The sequence below is a fragment of the Erpetoichthys calabaricus genome, chromosome 15, assembly GCF_900747795.2.
Source record: "Erpetoichthys calabaricus chromosome 15, fErpCal1.3, whole genome shotgun sequence".
Taxonomy (NCBI): Eukaryota; Metazoa; Chordata; class Cladistia; order Polypteriformes; family Polypteridae; genus Erpetoichthys; species Erpetoichthys calabaricus.
The window spans coordinates 4,885,299-4,911,106 of NC_041408.2; the positions used below are offsets into that span (position 1 = coordinate 4,885,299).

Sequence of the window (25,808 nt, forward strand, 5' to 3'; positions counted from 1 at the left end):
TTCCCATACGTTTTGCAACCCGAGATTTCTTTATTTTGCTCAGTCTTTCAAGAAAGTTGACAGTGTCGATGGCGAAATTCCAAATTCACTGGCAACGTCTTTTTCCTTTTTGCTGCAAAAATGTAAAGTTTTTTTTTCTAATATGAACTGTTATCGTTTTTTCGTGTCTGCCGTTTCTATAGGAGGGTGACAATGAGTTAAATTCCAATGGATGTTTTTCAAATGTTGACGAGCAAAAGGTATCACTGAAAACACCACCGAAAAACAAAAACAGCAACAAAACAGTACGAGGAAAGTTCGAAGAAAGAAATTATTTTTTACAATGTTTCTGTTCAGAGATCGTTGTGCACAACTGAGCTGCGACCACCGAACTAACTGCTCTGCGGGTGATTCATTCAAGCATTTCAAGGTCTTTGGGCACTTCATTGTAATGGAAGTATCTGCTGAATGTGCTTCATAGTAACGAGATTTCTATAGATTTGTGTCATATGGGGAAACTGTCGGGACCATAAAAATATTTCATTGTAATGAAAATTTAATTGTAAAGATATTTGTTGTAACGGAATTTACCTGTAGTATGCGCTCGTATCTCTCCTTAGCTCAGTCTCTCTCCTCTCTCTGTGCCACTGCAAAGCCCCACCCGCCTAGCATTCTGAAAAGTGTCCTCAGTGAAGGGGGCAGCCATTTTGCTGTAGCCCTTCACTGAGTGAGTCTCCGTTGCTGGCAGTTCTCTCGCGGCCCTGCTGTCAGATGCCTGCAGCCTGCTACTGGGCTGTGGACCAGGGGTTGGAGACCCCTGAGTTATTGGATTGTTAACAATGAAAAATGTCTTCATGTCAAATGTGTTGTGAACGTGAGAGCGCATGCCCACAGATACCTGTGGAGCTGGAAATGAGCTTGAGTGAAAGAGAGAGGGAAGTTTTGTAATTGTTAACAGTGAAGTTTGACAAGTTTGGATACGCTGGCGACTTCACAATTGGGGACCCTTCAACAAGAAGTAGGATCATCTCTGACCCCAGAAGTCATCTCAAGATCAGTGTAAAAAACCCGGAGGAGAACTGGGGCAATGATTGTGATAGCAAAGGGCAAGAAAATGATACAAATGATTAATGCTACATATACTTTATGGATTTATGACTTACTAGACCTTGTCGGGTTTCTTTACGTTTTCTAGCCTACACGTGTCATCTGCGGTTTGAAGTCGTAAAACTCGCAAAATTATTTCCATTTAATTATTGGTGACAAACCTGCGCATAGGCGGATCCGCGAATTGTAATCCCGTGAATCGCTAAGTCTAACGGTATACATTTTGCTCTTGAAAGTCTAGACTTTTCCATTTGGTTAGACAGGAAAAAGTGTCCGTCTTCTCTTCTGAGTGCAGGAAAATCGTCTCTTTGTACAACGGCCTTCTGTCTCCACTAACACTTCCTCTTTTATGGGCTTAGACAAGACTAGCTGTGTAAGGCCGTGCTGTAAAAAGCCTGGGCTCCTATAAACCATGGATTCTGGCATTTCAATCAATTAATCGCATCGGTTGTGCATTAGCAGCTAAGCGAGGTTTTCATTCCTCGTCAGTTTTTTTTGCCGGTTTGCTAGCCTCGCTTGTCTATCAGCAGCTAAGCAAGTTTCTCTCTCCTCAGAGATTATCGTTTTACCGATGTACTCGCCATGTTGTCTATCAGTGGCTAAGCGAGTTTCTCTCTCTTTGGAGGTTTCGTTTTGCCAATGTGCTCGCCTCCTTTGTGTATTAGCGGGTAACTGAAGTTCTCGTTCCTCAGCCATGCAATGGCTGACCCTGCACCCTGACCCCCAAAGGTCATGAGAAAAGGCAATTTCCAATCGGGGATTAACAAAGTATATCAAACCATAAATCTTCATTTCCTCGGTGTGTTGTCACCTTTGTGTATCCTATCCATTGTGACCACTAGGGTGTGTCTTGAAGCCCCAAACACCAGACATAACTGACCACACACAGGTCCCGGGTTCAGATGGGCTTATTTAATTAACCACAGTACCTTTGCACAGTCTTCCTCCAATAAACACAATGCAATTATTTCTCTTCTCCTTCCTCCAGTCCTCCCCAGGTGAGTGTCGTCCTCCTCCTCTCCCAATTCGGAATCCCCGAGTGAGGTAAGGTGGCCTTTTTTTATCTGTCTGCTGCCAAGACATTTCTTGGAATGAACCACTTCCGGGTCAAGCGTAAGCCTCCTAAAGTAAGGGTGGTGCTCCCCATGGTGGCACCCATGGAACCCAGCAGGGTGGCTCAACCGGACTACAGATCCCAGTATGCCCTGCAGGTTTGTGCATGGGTGCACCGGTCCAGGACAGCTGCCACCTAGTCTATCGGGGGAGCATACAGTCCTGATATGGTCCTTCCATTGTTCTGATCTGTCCCTCCCCACCAGGAGGCCAGTCCGTCCATTGCAATGTGTCACGTCAGCCTCCTGGCTAAGACAGGGAATGGGCTTTACCCCGAGCCAATCCAGTCGTCCTTCACACCTTGCACAATTTACAGTTCCTAAAAACAGCATTTGATTGGCCTTACCTCACTGGCAGGGCATTGGCTGTAGTGCGCCCCCTACTGCTTGCTGTGTGTTCTCATTTGTCCAAAATCAAGCCTCTCCGCGTTCATTGAGATAACCGAGCAGGCATGAATGATTAGCCGTCAGCAGAGCTTGTCGTTAAAAATTTTATTTTAAGCTGCTGCCTTCGTCCCCCCCCCCCCCCCCCCCCCCACCCTGAGTACAGTTAGTCAGCCCGCTTAATTACTGTGATTTGTCTTGTGTATCTTTCAAAATGGCAAATAGTGAAATAGTAATTACTGTATTTTCCTCGTAGAGTACACCCTCTCAAGTATTGCAGGCCTTGCTAATATCTGTGAGAAATATTAAAGCTAAAGAAAATATTTGAACATCCTCTGAATTCAGGTTCTCTCTGTTGGGTCATGGGGGGACCTCAGTGTTGTCGTGGTCTTATTGGGTACAATGCAGGAAACGACCCTGGACAAATCAGAGCCAGCAATAATAATAGAAATAATCCTCAAACTGGTGTAGGAATAGGAGACACAGACGTGGCAGAGTAAAATTAAACAGGACTACAATTGTAGACTTCAAATGCGCTGCTCAAGATGGACTTCACTCAAGTGGGCTCACATTAAAACGTATCAATACTCCGCAGGTTTCATTCTCGGTTGTTCAGCGCCATCACTGACTTGAAGATTACACTCTTCACGTTCACTCCAATGCCTGCACCAGCTAAAAAAAGTTCTCCAAGCATTCATTGGATAACAATATTGCATTATTTGCATACATTATCATTAGAGCAGAGAGGAACTGTGGGTAAATGTTAGAGATAATCATCAGCTAAATGTCATTGAATTTTTCATGATATTCACCTAGTAAATTTAGTTAATGCGCCGTAACAGATGGTGGGGGGGGGGGGGGTGTGTGTGCTATCGATCCCTTGAACCCTTGTTCCAGACGCCAGACACCAGATAAAAGTCCAATTACTGTTTAATTTATAATAATAATGTGCACCAAGCACCCTCCACTCCACTATACTCATATACAATAAACCAATCACTACACTAATCACAATCCTCCACTCCCAGACGCGTTGCCACCCTTCCACCCAGCTCAGCTCAACGTCTGGGATTTCCCACAGTCCTTTTATAGTCCTTGACCCAGAAATGCTCCTGAACCCCTGTCCATGTGACTTCTTAGCACTTCCGGGTCAGATGAAAACTCTCCTTCTTCATCCCGGAAGTATGTCATTTCCTCTGTCGCTGTGACTAAGACGTACTTCCGGGTTATAGGGAAAATACAAGTCCTTGAGCCTCCCTGCAGCGTCCTCTGGTGGCCCCCACGGTATCCAGCAGGGTTGGGAATAGAAACTCCATTGTCCAGGGTTCCCTGCTGGTCTTTGGGGCACCTCCACGCTACAGGGAGGGCTCCATTTGGCGGCCTGGGGGTATTGGCCGGGATGAACGGCTGGCCATATCCCACAGCGCCTAAATAGAAATTTGCATGATTACAGTTTATGGAGCTGCAAAGTTTAAAATAACAAATGACAATGTTGCTGTCACCATCACTGTAAGCTACCCTGCTAGCTGGCAGGTTAAAGACACATTCAAATCCACCACCAATTCCTTTTACAGAAATGTGAAAGGGCAAAACAAATGTGTTTTCTGAAGTTTTTAATTGCAGCCCATAATACCAAAGGAAGTCAGTCACTTAATGCCAACACCCACATTACATAATGCCCACAACGCCAGTCACAAAATGCCCAGTTACACTACAGATAAGAACAGGGTTAGGGGAGAGTAAATCTGTTCTTAGCCATAAGATTAGCATAGTGGGAGAGTTACGGTTAAGAACAGGGCTGTGGAAGAGCAAAAGTTTGCAACTTTTAAACAAGAATGTCACGCCAACATTAACGGCAGAAATGAAATCTTCAACTCTGCCAAAAAACCGGAAAAGACATGTGAATTATATAAGAGACTAGCTGTAGCTGTAAAAAGCCTGCGCTCCTAGAAACTATTGAAATCGTCAGAACAAAACTGAAATGCAGAGTCGGTGGTTTCGTTTTGCGGACGTGCTCGCCCCCCTTGTCAATCAGCGGCTAAGCGAGTTTGTCTTTCCTCTGCGGATTTATTTTGGCTTTCTCTCAGCTTCATGCTGTAGCCCCGTCCGTCTTTCTTCTTCCGACTCGTGAACTTGGGGCCGCCTTGCCAGCTCTTTCATGCTGTAGCCTCGCCCACACACACACACACACAGACACCTCCACGCGTAGAGATTTATATATAAGATTAGACGGACAACAATAAAGAGTTGGCACACCACCCGGTGACCCCATGTAATTGAAAAAGCAGAAAACGAGTAATAATTGTAAAGAATGACTTTTCAGATGGGAGTTCCACAGTGAACTGATCTCAAAATGGCCGAACTTCCAGTTATATGTCCTTCTGGCAGTTATAGGTGGGTCCAGACCCCTGGAAGTGATGTCAGAGATGTCACAGCTGTCAATCATCAGGTCTGCAGAGGGAGGGAGAGAGCAGACATTAGAAGACAGTGCCAACCCCTGGAGCGGCGGGTAATTTACAATCGCCAGAGCCCTTAAGGTGTCCCCTGTGCACACGTACGTGACAACTGTCTGAAACAATGTGAGGAGGACCACAAAAAACAAAAAAACAATTAAACTTCAATAACACAAACACTGCTGGCATGAGAAAAAGGCTCCGATACACCAAAGAGCAAGTCAGCTGCACCAGTGAATCTCAGCCCACTTGAAGCATTTGCAGGACTTAACAGATGTTTATTTTGCTTTATTTTTATTTATTCATTTTTTATATTTTGGATTTGATGTACTTTTTTAATCCCTGTGTGGGAAATTGTCTTTTCGCATGACTTTTGGGGATCAGAGTGCAGGGCCAGCCATTGCCAAGAGCCCTCTGGAGCGATGTTCAGGTGAAGGGCCCAACAGAGTAGGATCCCTTGTAGTAACACTTGAGTTGAGGCATTTAATAAAAGTTGGTATTTGCAGGCTACATGCTGTGAAATATATAACACTTTCCAAGCACATGTAAAAAAAAAATGAAAAATTAAAATGACATTTTTTATGATGAAAGTTAATTGTTAATAGCATAGTTAACAAAATGTTTATAAATGGTTAATAGATGTTTCATAACATTTGCTCATGTAAATGCGCTATTTGTATGTACAGTCGACCTTCGATATACGACTGGCCTGACATGCGAACAACTTGGTTTACAACCAAAATTTGTAGTGGGGCTACATAGTAATAGTGTTTGCAATGTTTGTGCTGAGTGTGTTTTGTTTCCATCGTCCCGTTTGCTGTTTATAATGTGAGCGTCAGTGAATGTTGTCCCCGTAAATACAGAGGGGACGGATGAGGGAGAGACACCGCAGCCCCAAGATGGAAAGCACCTGTTCACAATCAATTACATCCGACTCTTTACTATTTAAAACGATCAGGAGGGAACAGAAAGGAGGAAGGAGAAAGACAGAGATTTCAATTAACGACAACAAACCCCCATTTTTCACATTGCGTTTTTGTATCCAGTTTGTTTTTCATTCCGCCGGATTTACTTCAGTTCAATCATCGCCAGAGACGCCGGGGTTGGACTTCATTATCCACCACATGCCGAGGAAACACGGTGAGATTGTTCCATTTTTCCAAGAGATTCAAGCTCATCCATTCTTTGTTGACCAGTCATCAACAACAACAACAACAACATTTATTTCTATAGCACATTCTCATACAGAAAAGTAGCTCAAAGTGCTTTACATAATGAAGAAAAGAAAAATAAAAGACAAAGTAAGAAATTAAAATAAGACAACATTAGTTAACACAGAGGCGGCACAGTGGCGCAGTGGGTAGCGCTGCTGCCTCACAGTTGGGAGATCTGGGGACCTGGGTTCGCTTCCCGGGTCCTCCCTGCGTGGAGTTTGCATGTTCTCCCCGTGTCTGCGTGGGTTTCCTCCCACAGTCCAAAGACATGCAGGTGAGGTGGATTGGCGATTCTAAATTGGCCCTGGTGTGTGCTTGGTGTGTGGGTGTGTTTGTGTGTGTCCTGCGGTGGGTTGGCACACTGCCCAGGAATGGTTCCTGCCTTGCGCCCTGTGTTGGCTGGGATTGGCTCCAGCAGACCCCCATGACCCTGTGTTCGGATTCAGCGGGTTGGATAATGGATGGATGGATAGTTAACATAGAATAAGAGTAAGGTCCGATGGCCAGGGAGGACAGAAAAAAAAAAAAAAAAACTCCAGACAGCTGGAGAAAAAAATAAAATCTGCAGGCCACGAGACCACCCTAGCCCCCTCTGGGCATTCTACCTAACATAAATGAAATAGTCCTCTTTGTAATTAGGGTTCTCATGGAAGGACTTGATGATGATGGTCATGCAGACTTCTGGCTTTTAATCCACCCAGCACAAGCCACCACCAAAAGGATACAGAGTATCAGGATTAAATTACAGTGAAGTTATGAGAAGACCATGTTACAGTAATGTGTTTTCAGCAGTTTTTTGAAGTGCTCCACCATATCAGCCTGGTGAATTCCTACTGGCAGGCTATTCCAGGTTTTAGGTGCATAACAGCAGAAGGCCGCCCGCCCGCCTCACCACTTCTTTTAAGTTTTGCTCTTGGAATTCTAAGGAGCCACTCATTTGAGGATCTAAGGTTACGATTTGGAATATAAGATGTCAGACATTCCGATATATAAGATGGGGCGAGATTGTTTAAGGCTTTATAAACCATAAGCAGAATTTTAAAGTCAATCCTGAATGACACAGGTAACCAGTGTAGTGACATCAAAACTGGAGAAATGTGCTCGGATTTTCTTTTCCTAGTTAGGATTCTAACAGCTGCGTTCTGCACTAGTTGCAAACGATTGATGTCTTTTTTGGGTAGTCCTGAGAGGAGTGCGTTACAGTAATCTAGTCGACTGAAAACAAACGCATGAACTAATTTCTCAGCATCTTTCAATGATATAAGAGGTCTAACTTTTGCTATGTTTCTTAAGTGAAAAAATGGTGTCCTAGTGGTCTGATGAATATGCGATTTAAAATTCAGATTACAGTCAACAGTTACCCCTAAGCTTTTTACCTCCGTCTTGACTTTTAATCCTAATGTATCCAGTTTATTTCTAATAGCCTCATTGTATCCATTATTGCCAATCACTAAAATTTCAGTTTTCTCTTTATTTAGCTTTAGAAAATTACTATTCATCCATTCAGAAATACAAGTCAGACATTGTGTTAGTGAATCAAGAGAATCGGGGTAATCAGGTGCTATTGATAAATACAGCTGTGTGTCATCAGCATAGCTGTGGTAGCTCACGTTGTGTCCTGAGATAATCTGACCTAACGGAAGCATGTAAATCGAAAAGAGCAGTGGACCCAGGATAGAGCCTTGTGAAACACCATATAGGATATCATGTGTCTTTGAGTTATAATTACCACAACTAACACAGAATTTTCTCCCTGCCAGGTAGGATTCAAACCAATTTAAGACCCTGCCAGAGAGGCCCACCCATTGACTAAGGCGATTCTTAAGAATATTATGATCAATGGTGTCAAATGCGGCACTCAGATCTAAGAGGATGAGAACAGATAAATGGCCTCTGTCTGCATTTACCTGCAAGTCATTGACTACTTTAACGAGTGCAGTTTCTGTGCTGTGATTTGTTCTAAAACCTGACTGAAATTTATCAAGAATAGCATGTTTATTGAGGTGATCATTTAACTGCATAATGACTGCTTTCTCTAGAATTTTACTTAAGAAAGGCAGGTTAGAGATGGGTCTAAAATTTTCAAGAGCAGAGGGGTCGAGATTATTTTTCTTAAGTAGGGGTTTAACTACAGCAGTCTTAAGACAGTCTGGGAAGACCCACGTATCTAATGACAAATTTACTAGTCATTCGTATTCAGGACAGTAATATACCTGGACTCAAGTTCACGATCATTGTCATTTCCGTATTCATCCATTGTTGTTATTTGTGTTGTGTGTGTTATACGTTAAAGGGGGGCAAGGGAGGGTCTGTTATTGTATACATATGGTGTTTTCACGTTGTTGCTTTGGTGGAGGTATATACATATCTATATATATATATATATATATTCTACATGGAGAATGTGCAGTATTGTTTTATTATTGTGTTTCATTTAGTATATTTATTCACTTATTTGACATACCTGCTTTTGTGTGCTCGTGATTCACTGTTGATTGAGGGGAAAATATTATTTGTTAGAAGTACGGCTTGGTATATGTAGGTTAGCCTCAGTAATTTATCCAGGCCACAGGTCTTGGTAGCGTACCTGCCAGCTGGGTAAGGGGTCGGCCGTTACAAATTTTAGTTTTGAATTACGACCAACGTCTTGAGCTACGACCCGAATGCGGTCACATGTATCTGCTTGTGCGATTGTAAACAAACAGCCGAGAGCGTTCATAAGCATCATTCGGAGCCCACATACGTGTGTTTGTGGAAGTAATTTCGGTCAGTGCAGTGATTTATATAATTTATTTTGGTAATTGCTATCAAAATAGCCCCAAAAAAGCTAGAAAAGAAGCTAAGGAAGGAAGAGAACGTAACGAAGGTAAAGAAAGTGATCACAATCGAAACGAAGAAGGAAATTATGCAGAAATATGAGAATGGTGTTCGTGTGACCGATATCGTTAACATGTACAGCATGTCGAAATCCACCATCTCGACAATTTTACAAAGAAAAGATTTGTCTGAAATAAAGGACATCCTGAAAAAACGGACCGAGCTACAAACATTTGTAGAGAAAACCCACCCGGACAGAGAAAAAGCTAATCGTTGCATTAACTTGCTTAATGACAATGTCATGTCATACTACAGAACTGTGTTGAAGAAAAGACGGAAACAGACAACCTTAGGGCAGTTTTTATTTCCGAAAAGGTTGAGACCTAGTGAGCCAGAAGCAGGTCCTAGTGGGCTACAGCCTCTCCCAAAGAGAGAAAGGACACCAGACAGCAGAGTCCTGATGTTCTTATGGAAGGGGGCTCCACTGTATTGTTAGATATTATTTTGTATATTTTGTCCATTTTCATGTTTTTTGTTATTACGTTTTGAATTTTATTTTGAATATGTGACCTCTTAAAATAGTCGTGGAGGGTGGGGCCACATGACATCACTACGGAGGGACCTCCCATGGCCTTTTTATTTAAGGGGGAGTCCCTTGGATTACCTCATCTCGTGAGTGTCACGTTGGATATGCTGGATACCTGAACTAAATTGTGACCACAATGGGGTCAGGGTGACACAGTGGATGGCACTGAACCAGCACTGTATGCTTGACATTGCTTTTCTTTCTTGTTACCATTGCTTTATCTCTCTAATATCACTCCTCCATTACCTTTAGTCTACTGTATGTAATATTAATTCCTTTTGTAAAGCAATAGTGCATCTCATGAACAGTCCTGCATAACAGAGGGTTGGATCACTTCTAGCACAGCATCTGGCACTTCTGTCTCAGCTGGGCACGGCCCTTTGTTTTATACTCCTACTTCTACTAAACTGAGCTTTTCTTTTTCAAAGTATGTGGGTGGCAAAGCCTGAATGCAAATCCCTTTTCTGTCTCTTTCTCTCTCCCCTCTAAAATGTTGAAAACAGACAAAGTGTTTATATTAACATTCACGAAGAATGTCACAGATGGATGAGGTAAAGTCAGATCCTCTCCATTGCATCCCCCTGAATGAAAAGTTTGATATTTCTATCACACTGCCCATTTTGCAACCATTGCTCCAATCTTTAACAGAATCTATTCATGTTTTAAAAATGGTTGGAATTCTACTTTTTATTTCTGCTCTTTTTCAACAAAATTTTGCTGTTTGCATGGACAAAATTAAAGACGACTTGCATTGATGGTCTACCCTCTGTCTTACTTTAGCAGGGAGAATTAACACTGTCAAATTAAATATCCTCTCTAAGCTTCCGGTTTTCTTTTCAAAAATTCCCTTTAAAAATTAACAAATCATTATTTTAAGAAATTATATTCATTCATAACCTCATTTATTTGGGATTCGAAATATCCACGCCTCCGAAGGGCGACCCTACAATGACCTATATCAGAAGGTGGCATGGCACTACCTAATTTTCAGTTTTATTACTGGGCAGCAAACATCTCTTAGTCCTTCCTCTGTTCCTCTTCCCTGGCAGCTCTATCCTTAGCACCCTTCTCCCAATATACCCCTTATCTCTCCTCTGCACGTCCAAACCAACGCAATCTCACCTCTCTGACTTTGTCTCTCACTCGTCCAAACTGAGCTGACCCTCTAATGTCCTCATTTCTAATCCTGTCCATCCTCGTCACACCCAATGCAAATCTTAACATCTTTAACTCTGCCACCTCCAGCTCTGTCTCCTGTGCCACCGTCTCCAGCCCATATAACATATGGAATGTTACATGTTTTTAATAAATTCAATAAAAGTAAAAAAAAAAAAAGAAATTCTACTTTTTAGCTCTTCCTTAGTGTTGTATCGATCAGTACATAAACAAATCTTCAGGAGCCTCATGTATAACACCGTGCATAGAATTCACACTATAACATGGTGTAAGGACAAAAGCAGAAATGTACGTACACACAAAAAAATCCAGATGCATAAATCTGTGCGTTCGCCCACTTCCACGTTCTTCCACTCCATAAATCCCGGTCAGAGTGAAAAGTAACACACATGCACGTGCCTGCTGCCACCCCCCAAACTCCTCCCAGAATTACGCCTCTTTGAATATGCAAATCAATATAAATAGCCCTTAAGCTCAGCCTTCTGTGAAAAGACAATGGTAAAAGCACGGGGGGAAATAGAAGAATTTCAGCGGATACCAAGTGGAAGCAAAGAAAAACGTACTATTTGTTGGTTTATACAGTGATATAATCAACAAAAGGAAGTTGATCGAGTGACATAGCGTGTCGGAGAAACTAGAAAGCTCAAGTTCACAAAGTCGCGCAGTGCCCGAAATAAAAAGAAGTTGTCAGCTATCAAAGTCGCCGTGAAATGGCGAGTCGTAGCCCACCATCTCAGTGTCATATAAAAGCTTATTAGGGTACAGAGAAAAGAAAAGAATTAGGGACACAGTGGGGAAAAAGCTCAAAATGTCAACTTTAATCTTGAAATTTCCACTTTAATAACGTAGTTTATTTTGTCATTAAAGTAAAACATCATAAACTTCATCTTTAAATTGCTTAATTTACTAGTTTCTCAAATACCATCATAAGTAAAGTAGCACGTTAAATGCTTTGTTTTGTATGTGTTCTTCTATGTGCTCTATGTGTGTGAAATCACTGTGCTTCTTAAATGGGCTTTCTCTTCCTCTGACAGGACACAGAATCCATTACATTCGTGATATTACAGCTCTCTAAATAATTTAAATACTGAGATGTATACTTGATATAATTTTCATGATGATAGGAGTTAAAGCATGTTATTAAACATGGGAACACGGTGGCGCAATAATTGTTCCTGGCTCAGACAAGATGCTTGCTGCGCCATGCGCGACCTTCGATGAAATAATTTATTACAGAAGTACTGTCTCTTTCAAACGTACTAACCCCCAATTCCTGTCCTTACTTTTCTTTCTCCAAGTACCCAATCAGCTCTGTAATAGACATTAAGCTATCTGTAAGCTTAGAATGCAGATTCTTCAAAACTTTTAAGAAACATTGAAATATTTTCGTAGTCCATGTTTAATTATTCCATCCATCTATCCTTCCAGTATCATGCCAGACCCAGCAACAATACAGCATGAAGCAGCAACACTCTGTGAACGGAGCGCCAGCTCATCGCTAGCGCTGCAACACCGTGTCCTCACATGTTTAATTATTAACAATATAGATTATTTAAATGATGTTAACATTTTATCTGTTTAATGTAATAAACATTTTGCTGCATTTCATCTTAAAAATGATATTGTCATCGTATCGTATGTAAATACACGCTTTATAAAGTGGCTCAGGTTGTGAAATATTATAACTGTATCGCAAGTTTACAGTGAGGTAATAGTACTTATGAGTACAAACAGTTCTACAAGAAGCACTTGATGGACTGATTGAGTGCGTTTAGAGTTCTTGGGATGAAACTGTTTGTGAACCACAAGGTCCGTACAGGAAAGGCTCTGAAGTGTTTGCTGTATGAGAGCAGTTCAAATAGACTGTGCACATGGCTGAGGCAGCGTGTGCTTGATGCTGTATACCGATAATTCTCTTTCCAATCAGCTGCTGTAGAACTGTGATTCACACTCAGATACAGTGGGTTAAATACTTCGAGTGGTGCAGTGAGAGTAATATGGAAAAAGATGATCCGCTGTGGTGACCCCTAACGGGAGCAGCTGAAAGAAGAAGAAGATGCAGTGACAGTAACAACGCTAAAGCAGCTATGGTATTTGGAAGAGTTTGGCCATTCCGTGGAACATTATATTGTTACAGGTTAATTACAAACAGATGCCTTATACTAATAAACAATATGTGGTTAATTTCAGTGTATTTGATAAAGTTGCGTCAGGGATGTGGATCTAAAAAAGAAAGGGAAACTACACTGAAACAGTAGCACTGCTTTGAAGCTGGGTGCAGCCAATTTGCAAAACCGAGCTGAGAACTTGCGTATGCCATGGTTTGAGATAGCATGAAAAAGTGCGTGGCTTTATGCCAAGTTTAGGTTTTGATTTGAGTGTGAAAACGGGAGTACGCAACATTTTTGTGCATACGCACCGTTTATACATGAGGCCCCAGGTTGTAATTTCCAAATACTTTCTTTATTACAGCAAACACAGTAGTACACGCTCCCTTCTCTTAGAAACTCTCCTCCAATCCCTCTCCCAGTTCTTTATATATTATTTTTGTAGAGTGCCACTTACTGTCCAAAATGAATAACATCAATAACACAATATAACACTTAGCTTCCTTTAGAGAGCTGTATGTCGTGGTGTGGCTGCCCGCAATCACTATGAAAGCGAGTGGGAACAAAAGGAATCTCTCTGATGCCAACTTTGGGCAAGCGCCGTTGCAATTGATAAATCTGGAAATGTACGGATCTGAGTGTTTTCACACCAACTCTCCTTCTTCTGTTTGCTGTGAAGTAGCACATTTTCTTTATCTCCAGAGTTTTTCTAATCTAACGTTAAAGCTTTGAAGGTACAGGATGTTATAAAACGATACTCCTACAAATTTCATTGGACTACCAAATTCTAGTGATTCCAGTAGTCTAACAATTGTAATATTTTTTGATCATGAGTTCTCATTTCTTTATCATCTCTTGGTTATTGTTATGCTCATAACAGTCCTCAACCCCCTATGTGCCTTTATAGCGTGTAGTGGTCACCAGATGTTTAGTTGATTTCGGAGACCCCAGGAATATTTCCAGCTTTGCCTCGTTACACATTCTCTCACATACACAGAGATGCGTAACACGGCGGCACAAATTAAAACGGAGACAACTGTAATCCGATGGGTGACTATAACTGATTACGAGAATATCGACGGGCCCACTGACACAGGCTTCCACAAGTAAAAGTGCATTTGGATTAACAGTTGGTGTTGCGGTTTGTGCACCGGCTTTAAGTATTAACAAGGCTTAAGACTCATTGCTCTCTTTCTCATAAGGGGTACTTCACGTTTCAGACCTCCCATTATGTGTTAAAATCTAGCATTTTCAGTTCCAACGTGTAATAACCATACATTAAATCTCATCATCCACAATTCTGCCCAAACCTGTATACTCATCCATGTTCCCTCCGTAACAGATCTGGCTGATTCTACATCACGTGCCCTTTCACCTTAGTGGATATCATCAAATTAAAAGGACCCGTCTAACTCAGAAAGATCCAGAAAACAGGCGGCAAAGCCCTCTGAGTGAATTATTTAGCAGTGAAGTTCTGCGGTGACCCGAATGCTGCGGACTCAATTGTGAGTCTGTTTATCTCCTGAAATGAGCACTGAGTGGGCGCAAGGCTTGTCCTCACTTGACATCACCATTGTTTTATTTTTTTCCCAGTATTCCGAATGCAGATTGTTGACTGCTGTAGAAAATGTTTCCATGGTTACCGACTTCACCATCCTCAGTCTTAAGAGAATGATAGTGAGATGCACCAAGTGCTCATGCGCTGTTTGCTATCTCGCTGGAAAGTGCAGCAGTCTGGAGAAAAGGAGACCAGAAATGTAGGCTTTTTTTTTTATGTGGTTTATGTAATTAGGAAGCAGACTTTGAAAAAGTATACTTTAAGTAAGATGTCTGTTTTTAATTTAATTCCATTCAGGTTTGCTGTTCCATGAGGGACATTTAGTTTGTTTTTGTTCATATAGACCAAGACATCCCCTCAAAGCACAACAAACAAGGGCCCTCAAACATAACACAGTAATAATTCTTTGCATTTATATAGCGCTTTCCTCACTACTCAAAGCACTCAGCAATTGCAGGTTCAGGGCCTTGCTCAAGGGCCCAACAGAGCAGAGTCCCTATTGGCATTTACTGGATTCCAACCGGCAACCTTCCGATTGCCAGTGCAGATCCCTAGCCTCAGAGCGACCACTCCGCCCATAATTAACACATAATTAAAATATAGAATTGAGCATAACAGTGTAATGTATTGGGATCAGACATGAGAGGGACATATTCTTTGAGTGGCCGAAGACTATCAAAAACGGTGAGATTACCTGGAAAGGCAGATTCAGAAAGTGTGGGGGGTTATCGGTGCACTTCAAGAAGCACTTCAGATGTGTCTCCATGCTGCTAAAGTCTATCAGCCTGGGTGTGTGGCCACTGGCAGACCTCAGGTTTGGACTTGAAGTGTCCCAAAGCATGTTTCAAGAACATGCCCACTAGTGGGGGAAATCCTGTTGAAAACCCTGGCTAGATACAAAAAGGGCCAAGTAGATTCTTAATAAAAGTTTTATTATCACAGAGGGGGAAATCACATCAAAAACCCCAGCTAGATACAAAAGGACCACATTTAATCTTTGTAAAATAAAAGATTTATTACCACAGAGGGAGAAATCCCATCCAAAACCCCAGCTAGATACAAAAAAGCAATGTATAATCTTTATAAAATAAAGATGTATTACCATAGAGGGAGAAATCCCACTCAAAATCCCAGCTAGATACAAAAGGACAACTTATAATTGTTATAAAATAAAAGATTTATTAACATAGAAGGAGAAATCCCATCAAAAACCACAGCTACATACAAAAAGGGCCACATGTAATCTTTATAAAATAAAAGATTTATTACCATAGAGGGAGAAATCCCATCTAAAAACCCCAGCTAGATACAAAAGGGCCACATATAATCTTTATAAAATAAAAGATTTATTATCACAAAAATGCTCTGTAAGTATATGAAGTTCTGTAGGGCACACAAGGCAAAAAGGAGTTGCCAGCAAAGAGAAAGCCAAAGTGAATATACAATCCAAAAATAAACAGGGCAAAATGATCAAGAATCCGATAAATTAAAATAACAAACAGAAATCACACTCACCACACCTGCCTGGTGCATTGGAAATGAACCGCCGGCAACTGTGGAAGACCCTCAAGAATTATAGTGGTGAAAGGCATTGATTGACAGGTGGCCCCTCCTCTTGGCGGACCACCCAAAAAACACATGGAACACAGCACAGGATAGAAAACAAAGCAGATAAGAAACAACCGTAACATTAAAATATCTCAAAAACTCAAAATTGAATCAAAAAGACATAAAACAAGACCTTGACACCCCAGCCAGAGGAGGAATCCTGGCTGAGATATCACACACACACACAGGACCGGTGTAAAGTGGCAGACAGGTTGCTGAGTGGTACAGAGAAGCGGCTGATGAAGGAGATAGCAGGTGTGACGTGCAGAAGAAACCCAACAGTCGTTCTAAGGGTCCTGCTACCATCAGAGTGCTAAGTCCATTCCTCTGTCTCTTCCACCACAGGGTTTGTAGCGCCTTGTGCCCAGGTGTTGAGATTCTAAGCTAAGATCCATGAGGATGCAGAGTTAACCACTGTTCCGCACTGTTCCACGTCACCCTCCTTAGTAATTTGTTTTTGTTGAATTTGCCTCCGTTCTCCAGAGGAAGTGCACATCGTTTGGTTGCTTTTTTTAGGACTCTTTCCCTGCCTGGTAGGCTCGACGTTAATTGAATATTTTCCTTTTTCCTCCTAATGAATTTAATTCAATTACCTTTAAGAATTGCTCTCAGTGAAGGTCAGGGTAATTGAGTAGATTGAGAAGCGGTTGAGGTGCTGGCTATAAGGTGTAACTTATTATTAATTACAGCTTTATAGGTAGCTGGAGGGCTTCAGCACGTGACGGTGCATCAAAGGCAATGGGCAGACGTGAAGTTTCAAATCCAGTGCCGTAACCACTTTACCACGCTGCCTGCATGAGGAAATGGTGCATAGAAATACATCAGAGTTGAGATCCTCCATTTCTGTTGTGTTTGCTTGTTTAATTTTATTAAAAGAGCAAAACACAATCTGATCCAGACAATAAAATGCCTGCACAACGCATGATGTGTGCTGATTCTGGAATTGTGTCAGATTCACTCTGCAGCCAAAAGTACAGTATGTGGACATTCCTCCGAGTTCCTGAGTTCAGGTGTTTCATTGCTAACAGGGACATCACATTAAGCACACAGCCATGAAGTCTCCATTAACCAACAGAATGAGCTCAGTGACCTGAAACATGGCATTGTCATCTGGTGCCATCTTTGCCACAGTCAGTCAGTACGTGACTAAATCTGCTTCGGTCAACAGGAAGTGCTATTATTTTGAAATGGAAGCATCGAGGAGCAACAGCCACAAACTGGTAGACCACGCGAGCTCACAGAGCCGGCCCGCCATACTCATACTCAAGTACTTACAAATGGCCTTTTCTGTGCTGAGCCACTCACAATAAAGTTCCAAACTGCCCCTGGAAGTGGTAGGAAGTGACAAAACACGCAGCTGTCCACAACTCAGACTCCTTTTCAAATTTATACTACCAGCATATTTGGGTTTTGGACAGAAATGAAAAGAAGAGAAGGAAACAGAATATACATATACAGGGCAAATTCCATGAGTAGGAAGTATTTGGGACTGAAAATACAATTTGGTATAACAGGGATTTTGTTATAGTGGAACTGGCACATAGAGGGGTCTTTCAGCACATACAGCTGACAAAGCTGGCTGGGGAATGGGAAGCTCAATGGTAACATCTTTTTTTGTTTTTGCCAACATCAATGGAAGTGAGAAGTTCCAACTCCTACCAAATGTTTTGCCATCAGTGCTGGTCCACATGGAACCCTAGGATTCATTCCCCTTGTTGTTCATAGCGGGCAGCAGTCAGTATTACAGTATAAGTCGTCTTGGTTTCCTGAGCATTTGCCCCTTTAGTTCCAAAAATATATCACATAACAAAGACTTTCTGGAGCAATGGTAGCTTAAGTTGCCTAAACAATAAGCACGCACCCCTTAACTTTCCTAAATGTCACCTAACACAACATCCTGTGGGCTGTGGACGAGTACCCCCTGCTCTGACATTCACGCTCAATTCACCAAAGGGAACAACACTCTGATGATCGCACTTGAATGACTGCAGTGCCATCGCAGGTTGATCTCTGCCGATTCTGGATGACCTCCCCCCTGATCGTACTCGATTCACCGATAAGAGTTTAGCCTCGGACCTCCAGAGTTCTGCACGTAGAGCTGGAGATGAATTTGATTGACAGTTATCCCACCCCTAGATCCGCCCACAGTGTCTCTTCGGTCAGCAGTAACCCTCCTCGTGCTCCACTTCGTTGTAAGAGAGTGATGAACCTGGATCTTACCTGTGCCATCTGCGTATATCTGTGTTGACCTCTTCTGTATGTCACTTTGGATATAAGCATCTGCTAAGTAAATAAATGTAAATGTAGAGTGGAATCCAAAAGTTTTTAGACCCCTTCACTTTCTACACACTTTATCGTGTTATAAAGGGTGGTGCACGAAAAACCGAACCATCTCCAACTCCAACGAATGTTTCTTAGCCCGTACACAAAACGAACAATGGGGCCCAATTCTTTTCACAGTTTGCAACTGACCTAGTCTTACACCACTTCTTCACCAACTCATGAATACTGCTCTTTGCTGGTAGGTTTACGCCAGGAAACTTCTGTGTGAAAATGTCCCGCGTTTCCTTAAAAGAACCGGTAGACACATACGCCTCCACTATTCCAATCCTCTGTTGCAGAGAATACATCTTCTGGCACACAGCTTCCTTATTAATGCACAGTTGGGGCTGCTGACCCCGTCACGACAACGAGATTCCACGATCGCGACAGCACCCGCCTGTATAATAGCTCGAGCTAGCCGGTAGGAGACAGTTCGGTTTTTTGTGCGCCCCCCCTTTAGATTTAATTTTTAAATGGATCAATTTCTCATAGGTGGGGGTTAATTTGATTCGAACCTAATTTTGTAAAATTTGACTTGCTTGTGTGGAATGTTATTTGATTTTAATAAATTCGATAAAATATTTAAAATAAATAAATAAATGGATCAATTTGTCAATTCTGCCCACCTGTCTTCACTCAGCAACCCATAATAACAAAGTGATAATGTGTTTTTAGAAAGGTTTGTAAATTTATTAAAAATCAATAGTAAAACTACTTTGGGGCGGTGGTACTCAACGTTATATTTAGGGGTGGCTTAGCCTGGATGAATGGCCCCCTGGGGTTGGGTCTAGCTTGTGGCGGTTGCAAAGACGGACAGATTCGCTCAGTGTTTAAACAGCGGTTTGTTGATTTTATTTCGGGGGACCCAGGAACACTCCCAGTATTGACACAGAGACACCCACGAAGATATAATAAAGATTAAAATTAGGGTACAACAATAATTCATCTTAACAATAAACACTCACACTTCACTCCACAGACAGTCCGGTTCCACAGGTATGATGATGGTGAAAATGAATTGATATGCCAAGTGAATTTCCTGAATGCTATGGAAGTTTTGTCCTACCGTGTTCCAGTTGTTATGTGGAGATCTGTAGAAGTTGGAAGCTCCCCATGGAGGAAGACGTTTATCAAGCCACACAAAACCGCATGAACAAGCAGGCACAGGACAACTACATGCGACGCAAACAAAACTGTAACCCAATGGTGGTTGTATTTCAGAGGTGGAGTGAGAAGCGTAGAAATGAATATACACAGATGGTCGCCATACCTTTCGCTGTCTTTCTGGCTCCTTTTTAAAGAGAGTGCCTAATTACCCTTCTTCCCAGCTACCTCTATGCCACTTTGAAGCTGCCCAATGGTATAACACTACCATGACTGCTGGGAGTTGTAGTCCACCTAAGTAGCACTGCTACAAGCTCACGGGTTAAACCTCACACTTGGGTACATTTTAGACATTTTTAGACGAGGTACCAAATGCGTGAACCGTTTTTTAGTCGAATTACGCGTGATTGGTACAAGAATTAGAATTTGCTTTTTGAAAGTTGGAATTCCATTCCTTTCCTCAAACTTTTGCTGAAATCTTCCTAATGATTCCCTAAGATTATCCAGAACTTAATCCCTTTAAAATTGCTGATAGGCAGTAGAGATGCTCCCTGTATCTTCATCCAAATTACCCAAGCTCTTTTGTCATTTCAGGATGAACGAGGAGCAGATAGCCACAGTCTGCTTGTCGGTGCTGAAGGCCTTGTCATACTTGCACACTCAAGGGGTGATTCACCGTGACATAAAGAGTGACTCGATTCTCCTCACAAGTGATGGAAGGGTAAGTTTCTTAGATAACCCTAAATTTGATTGTCACTGTAAGTTAATGTAAGATGACAGCTGAATTAACTTATCGACTGGGTAGATCAAAGTAAATCTGTAAGAAGGGTACAACCCAGACACACACTCATATAAACAAAGGAATGATATTCACGAAAGTGTAGTTTGATTGTCCTATTCATTCGTTCTTCTGATTGGTGTTCCGGGGAATCCTGAAATCTGGATGGGGTACGTGTTGATGTCAAGATGCACTCACATAATCTAACTCATTGGGCTGATATGAGATTAAATTCAAGTCCTTCTAGGTGGGTACCACCCTTCCTCAGAGGAAATCTGCTTGATATCCCATTCATCTTAAGCACAGAACGAATACATTTTGAAGGATCCGAGATGAGAGTTGAATGAATATGCACCAAGCCACTATATCAGCGAGGGTCAACAACTCGATTACAGTAACTCGTTCATAAAAGGATAAAGTATGAGCTCGCAAATCAAGGCTTAATGCTGCTCTTAACTGTTAATAGCCCCAATGTCCTAAACCTCAGACATAATAACTTCACCGAACACAGCCCTGGGCTCATTAGTCACCGCCAATATCGACACAACAATGGATTACGTGAATGCTCGTGTTCTCCTTCTGCTCTTTTCTGGTGAGCGTTGCTTGACGCTTTTCGACTCCGACACCCTGAGGTGAGGAGGCAGATTTCTTTTAAGATGCCTGTTGGGAGCACACCTTTGTTGGGGGGAAAACCAAGGAGGTCCTTCACCAGCAGTGCCCTCTACTGGCAATCTAGGGACTCCAAAAGGGCTGAGCTTCTGCACTCCAAATTCCAGGCAACCCTGTGGGTTTCCAAACTGGGATGACTCGAGAGGGACACCACCACCTGTGATACGGGTGTGTGGATGTGAACTTCTCCCACTTTCTAGCTTCATCCAGTCCAAGGTTCTATTATCCCAGCCAGGATGAGGACTGCAAGGCATCTCCTAGAGGCTCATGCACTCCATGTACAGTACTCACTTCTACTTAGAATACAATCCTGTTTTTTTTAATTTTTTTTTTATTGAAAATATTTTTTTTTCTTATCGTATAGATAAAATTGTCGGATTTTGGCTTCTGTGCTCAAGTATCTAAGGAGGTCCCTAAAAGAAAGTCCTTGGTTGGCACACCTTACTGGATGGCACCTGAGGTCATCTCTAGAATGCCCTATGGAACAGAGGTAATGCATTTATAAATCCATCCACCCTGCTTTTGGAACCTACTAAACCCGTTTCCGTAATGTGTTGTGGGTAATCAGTCAGTCACCAGAGCATTTGGTGCAAGGTAAGAATCAACCCTGGATGGCGTGCCAAGGCACCACTGGACTCGCTCATCCACACCTCTATATTTTTATGTTTTTAACACTCTGTAACCCCCATGCATATATTAAAATGAAAGTGACAAAGTCGTATCTTACATTGCAGGTGGACGTCTGGTCACTTGGCATTATGGTAATAGAAATGGTAGATGGCGAGCCACCGTACTTTAATGAGCCTCCACTTCAAGCAATGAGAAGAATACGAGATAACTTACCACCGAGGTTGAAAGAATCCCATAAGGTACGGCGGTTATTTACTGAATTATTACATCTTCCAAATCTTAATCGTAATCTTGGATAATTCTAACTATTTTCAGATCAAGGAAGTATGTAGACATTTCGATAGATAGATAGATAGATAGATAGATAGATAGATAGATAGATAGATAGATAGATAGATACTTTATTAATCCCAAGGGGAAATTCACAAATTTCACAGTGAACTGTGGGTAAAACATTGCACACTTGTGTATATTAGTGGTACAACTGTCTTAATGAGGACCAGCAGTTTTAGACCCTTAGAGTTGCACTGGCACTTTCTCATACATTACCCATTCAGTGCCACTCTCTTATCTACAATCCCTAAGGTGGCAGCTTTGCAGTATAAAGTTGTGTTGTCTTTAAGGCACAAAGGATAAAAGCAAACAACCCGTTTTATATTCTGTGCATGCAAAAGCTTCTCATGCCCACAAGAAATAAGCACTTTTATATTTTTATTTTTTTATACTCATGCCACTTCATGGGCGCCATTGGGGTTGAATCTTGTTTTCTCTCTGTATTTCTATTTTATTTTATTTTTTTGCATATGTTTTTTTGCCTTTTTCAATTTATTTATTAATTTATATATACTTTTTACTCATATCACTTAGAGATGGAATCATGTTTGGCTTTTTTGTGTATTTCTATTTTTTTTTTCTTTCTTTCTTTTTTGTTTGTTTATTTATTTTTTACTCCTACCAGTCATGGGCTCCACAGGGACTGAATCATGTGTAGCTTTTCTATTTTTTCTTTTTTTATTCATGTCACTTCATGGGCTCCATAGGAATTGAATCTTGTTTGACTTTGTTTATGGGGGGTCCGTGTACTTTTTGGTATTTGAAATTTCATTTTAGTAGCAAAAATGAAAAAACGAAAATGAAAGGAATTTTCAGATTTTTATTTTTGATTAAAGAAGAAAATGAGGGAAAATAATACATTGTCTTGTTTTAGACAACGAAAATAGTGTCTGTTTTGTTGTTTTTGAGCTATAACACTTTCATTATTTGAATCACAAATAAATCCAGAAAAGTATGTGTAATTTTAAGTTTATGACTGCTATTTGTTACCACAGAATTAAAAAAAAACCTTATTTTCCCTCATTTTCTTCTTTAATCAAAAATAAAAATATGAAAATTTTTGCTTCTAAAATGAAATTTCAAATACCAAAAAGTACACGGACCGTAAACGGACCGGGTGGAATCTTGTTTTGCTTTTTTTTTGTATTTGTACTTTTTTCTTTTTTTTTGTATTCATAGTTTTTCTTTTTTTTTTTATCCCTTTTTGGTTTTTTATTTGTATTTTTTCTCCATCTGTCACTTCGCGGACTCTTATTTTACCTTTATTTTTGCATTTGTATTTTTTTTTGGTATTTGTACTTTTTTTTTTTGTATTCATATTTTTTTATTTGTACTTTTTCTCCACCTGTCACTTCATGGATTCTTTAGGGGTGGAATCTTGTTTTGCTTCTTTTTTTTGCATTTTTATTTTTTCTTTGCTTTGAATTTTTTCTTTTTTTGTATTCATATTCTTTTTTTTATCCCTTTTTGTTTTTTAATTTGTATTTTTTCTTTTTTTGTATTTGTATTTCTTTTTTAATCCCTTTTTGTTTTTTAATTTGTACTTTTTTCTTTTTTTGTATTTGTATTTTTTCTTTTTTTAATCCCTTTTTGCTTTTTAATTTGTATTTTTTTCTTTTTTTGTATTTGTATTTTTTCTTTTTTTAATCCCTTTTTGTTTTTTAATTTGTACTTTTTTCTTTTTTTGTATTTGTATTTTTCTTTTTTTAATCCCTTTTTACTTTTTAATTTGTATTTTTTTCTTTTTTGTATTTGTATTTTTTCTTTTTTTAATCCCTTTTTGTTTTTTAATTTGTACTTTTTTCTTTTTTTGTATTTGTATTTTTTCTTTTATTTTATCCCTTTTTGCTTTTTAATTTGTATTTTTTCTTTTTTTTAATCCCTTTTTGTTTTTTAATTTGTATTTCTCTCCACCTGTCACTTCATGGATTCTTCAGAGCTGGAATCTTGTTTTGCTTTTTTTTTGTATTTCAGTTTTTCTTTGTTTCTTCAGTTTTCTACTACTACAGGTGTGATTGAGTAGAATGCCAATGTTATGTAATGTTTAAAAGTCGTGTAAGCTCGATCGACTATCTCTGCTAACTTCATTCCTTTGCCTTTTCATCTTTCAGGACTTTTGACGTTTTGTTTTGCTCCTCAGGTGTCGACGGTTTTACGAGGATTTTTGGACAGGATGTTGGTGAGGGAGCCATCACAGCGAGCAACTGCACAAGAATTACTCCAGCACCCGTTCCTAAAGCTGTCTGGACCTTCCTCCTGCATTGTGCCCCTCATGAGACAGTATAGACAACGTTAAAGCGAGGACCTCGCTGTTTTTGAGTGTCCTTTAAAAAAACAAAAAAAAAAAAAAAAAACAAAATGGACCAGTGAGACTGAAACAAATACCACAACGGAACATTTCCAGATTATTGTAGGGAGAGAGAATCGAAAATCTTTGCCCACTTAGCTTGCACTGAAGAGCACAAATTCGAAACTCTAACAGCAAGACGATTCTTTGGAAAAAACGGGGTATGTGATGAATGCATCAGCCAAAATTTGCAGTCAGGTGGATCTTCACGAGCAGCGCATTTGCAGTAGTGTCTTGGGCTGGCGGCGGTTTGATCAAGCAGCCTGCTTCCTCTGTCACTTCAGTTTACAACATTCGTGTAGCCTTAGTGCGCCTCTCCAGTAGAAACACACGAGACTCATCTTCTTATTGGGCAAAACTGGGGTTGGGAAGTCGAAATAACACGGGAGTCGCTTTTTTTTTTAAATTTGGAGAAAACAAAATGGAAAAGCACTTTTCTCTTTTAAAACTAGCAACAAAATGTATTTTAGAGCAAAATGTAATTTTCTGTACAGGTTTTAAGAAGTTTTTCAGTATTTGTGATGTAACCATTGTGATATGAGCAGTATTAACTACGGTAGAACTTTTCAAAATTTCGATAAACTCCACAAACGCATCCAAACTTCCTACCGTTTCTAATTCCCTTTTTTTTAATTAGTTATTCCTTCTGACTCACTCAGGCAGACTGCGAAACGATACGTTTGAACAAGGATTCCATTTAAGAAAAAAGAGGGAGGAATGCCAGATTTTTATAATCTATTTATAGCTTGATTTATTTATTTATTTATTTATTTTTTCAATATTTAAAGAGCACTTTTTTTGGTTATAATTCATACATAAGCAATATTTCCTTGTTCGATTTTCGTTGTTTTCTTCATCCAGGAATGTACTGAAGGTCACACGCGATGAGAAAGCTTTAGCTCTCCGATTCTCACATTTCGGGGTTTAAGCCTCGGAGGTGTGATGCTCTCACTTCTTTTCCCTTTGTTCCAAACGAGTGCCGAACAAGTATTATATATAAACATCTACGCGTGGAAGTGTGTGTGTATGTGTGTCTGTCAGGCGCAGAAGTGAGAGGTGGAGTCGGGGTAAGGGCTCCACCTCCGAGGAAACAGAAACTCGCTTAGCCGCTAATAACACAAGCGATGCGAGCACGTCGGCAAAACAAAACCTCAGAAGAAAGACAAAGTTGCTTAGCCATTAATACACAAGCGAGGCAAGCATGTCGGCAAAACGAAACCTCAGATGAAAGAGTCACTCTCTTAGTAGCTAATACAGAAGCATGGCGAGCACATCGGCAAAATGAAACCTCTGAAGAAAGACAAGGTTGCTTAGCCGTTAATACACAAGCGAGGCAAGCATGTCGGCAAAATGAAACCTCAGAAGAAAGACAAAATCACTTAGCCGCTAATAACACAAGCGATGCAAGCACGTCGGCAAAACAAAACCTCAGAAGAAAGACAAAGTCGCTTAGCCATTAATACACAAGCGAGGCAAGCATGTCGGCAAAACGAAACCTCAGATGAAAGAGTCACTCTCTTAGT

The 25,808-nt window shown here is 40.7% G+C and overlaps 1 protein-coding gene across 3 annotated transcripts in view; it reads left to right on the plus strand.

Moving 5' to 3' along the window:
- pak5 (p21 protein (Cdc42/Rac)-activated kinase 5) overlaps positions 1–24,996 on the plus strand; it is a 150,903-nt gene extending 125,907 nt beyond the window's left edge. For all 3 annotated transcript variants that reach the window (XM_028820713.2, XM_028820714.2, XM_051919501.1), the window contains 4 exons: positions 20,123–20,249; positions 21,340–21,465; positions 21,710–21,844; positions 24,079–24,996. In XM_028820713.2, the coding sequence (XP_028676546.1) occupies positions 20,123–20,249; positions 21,340–21,465; positions 21,710–21,844; positions 24,079–24,234 (544 nt within the window). In that variant the 3' untranslated portion in view covers positions 24,235–24,996. The remainder of the gene's footprint in view (positions 1–20,122; positions 20,250–21,339; positions 21,466–21,709; positions 21,845–24,078) is intronic.
- The last annotated feature ends 812 nt before the right edge of the window (positions 24,997–25,808 follow it).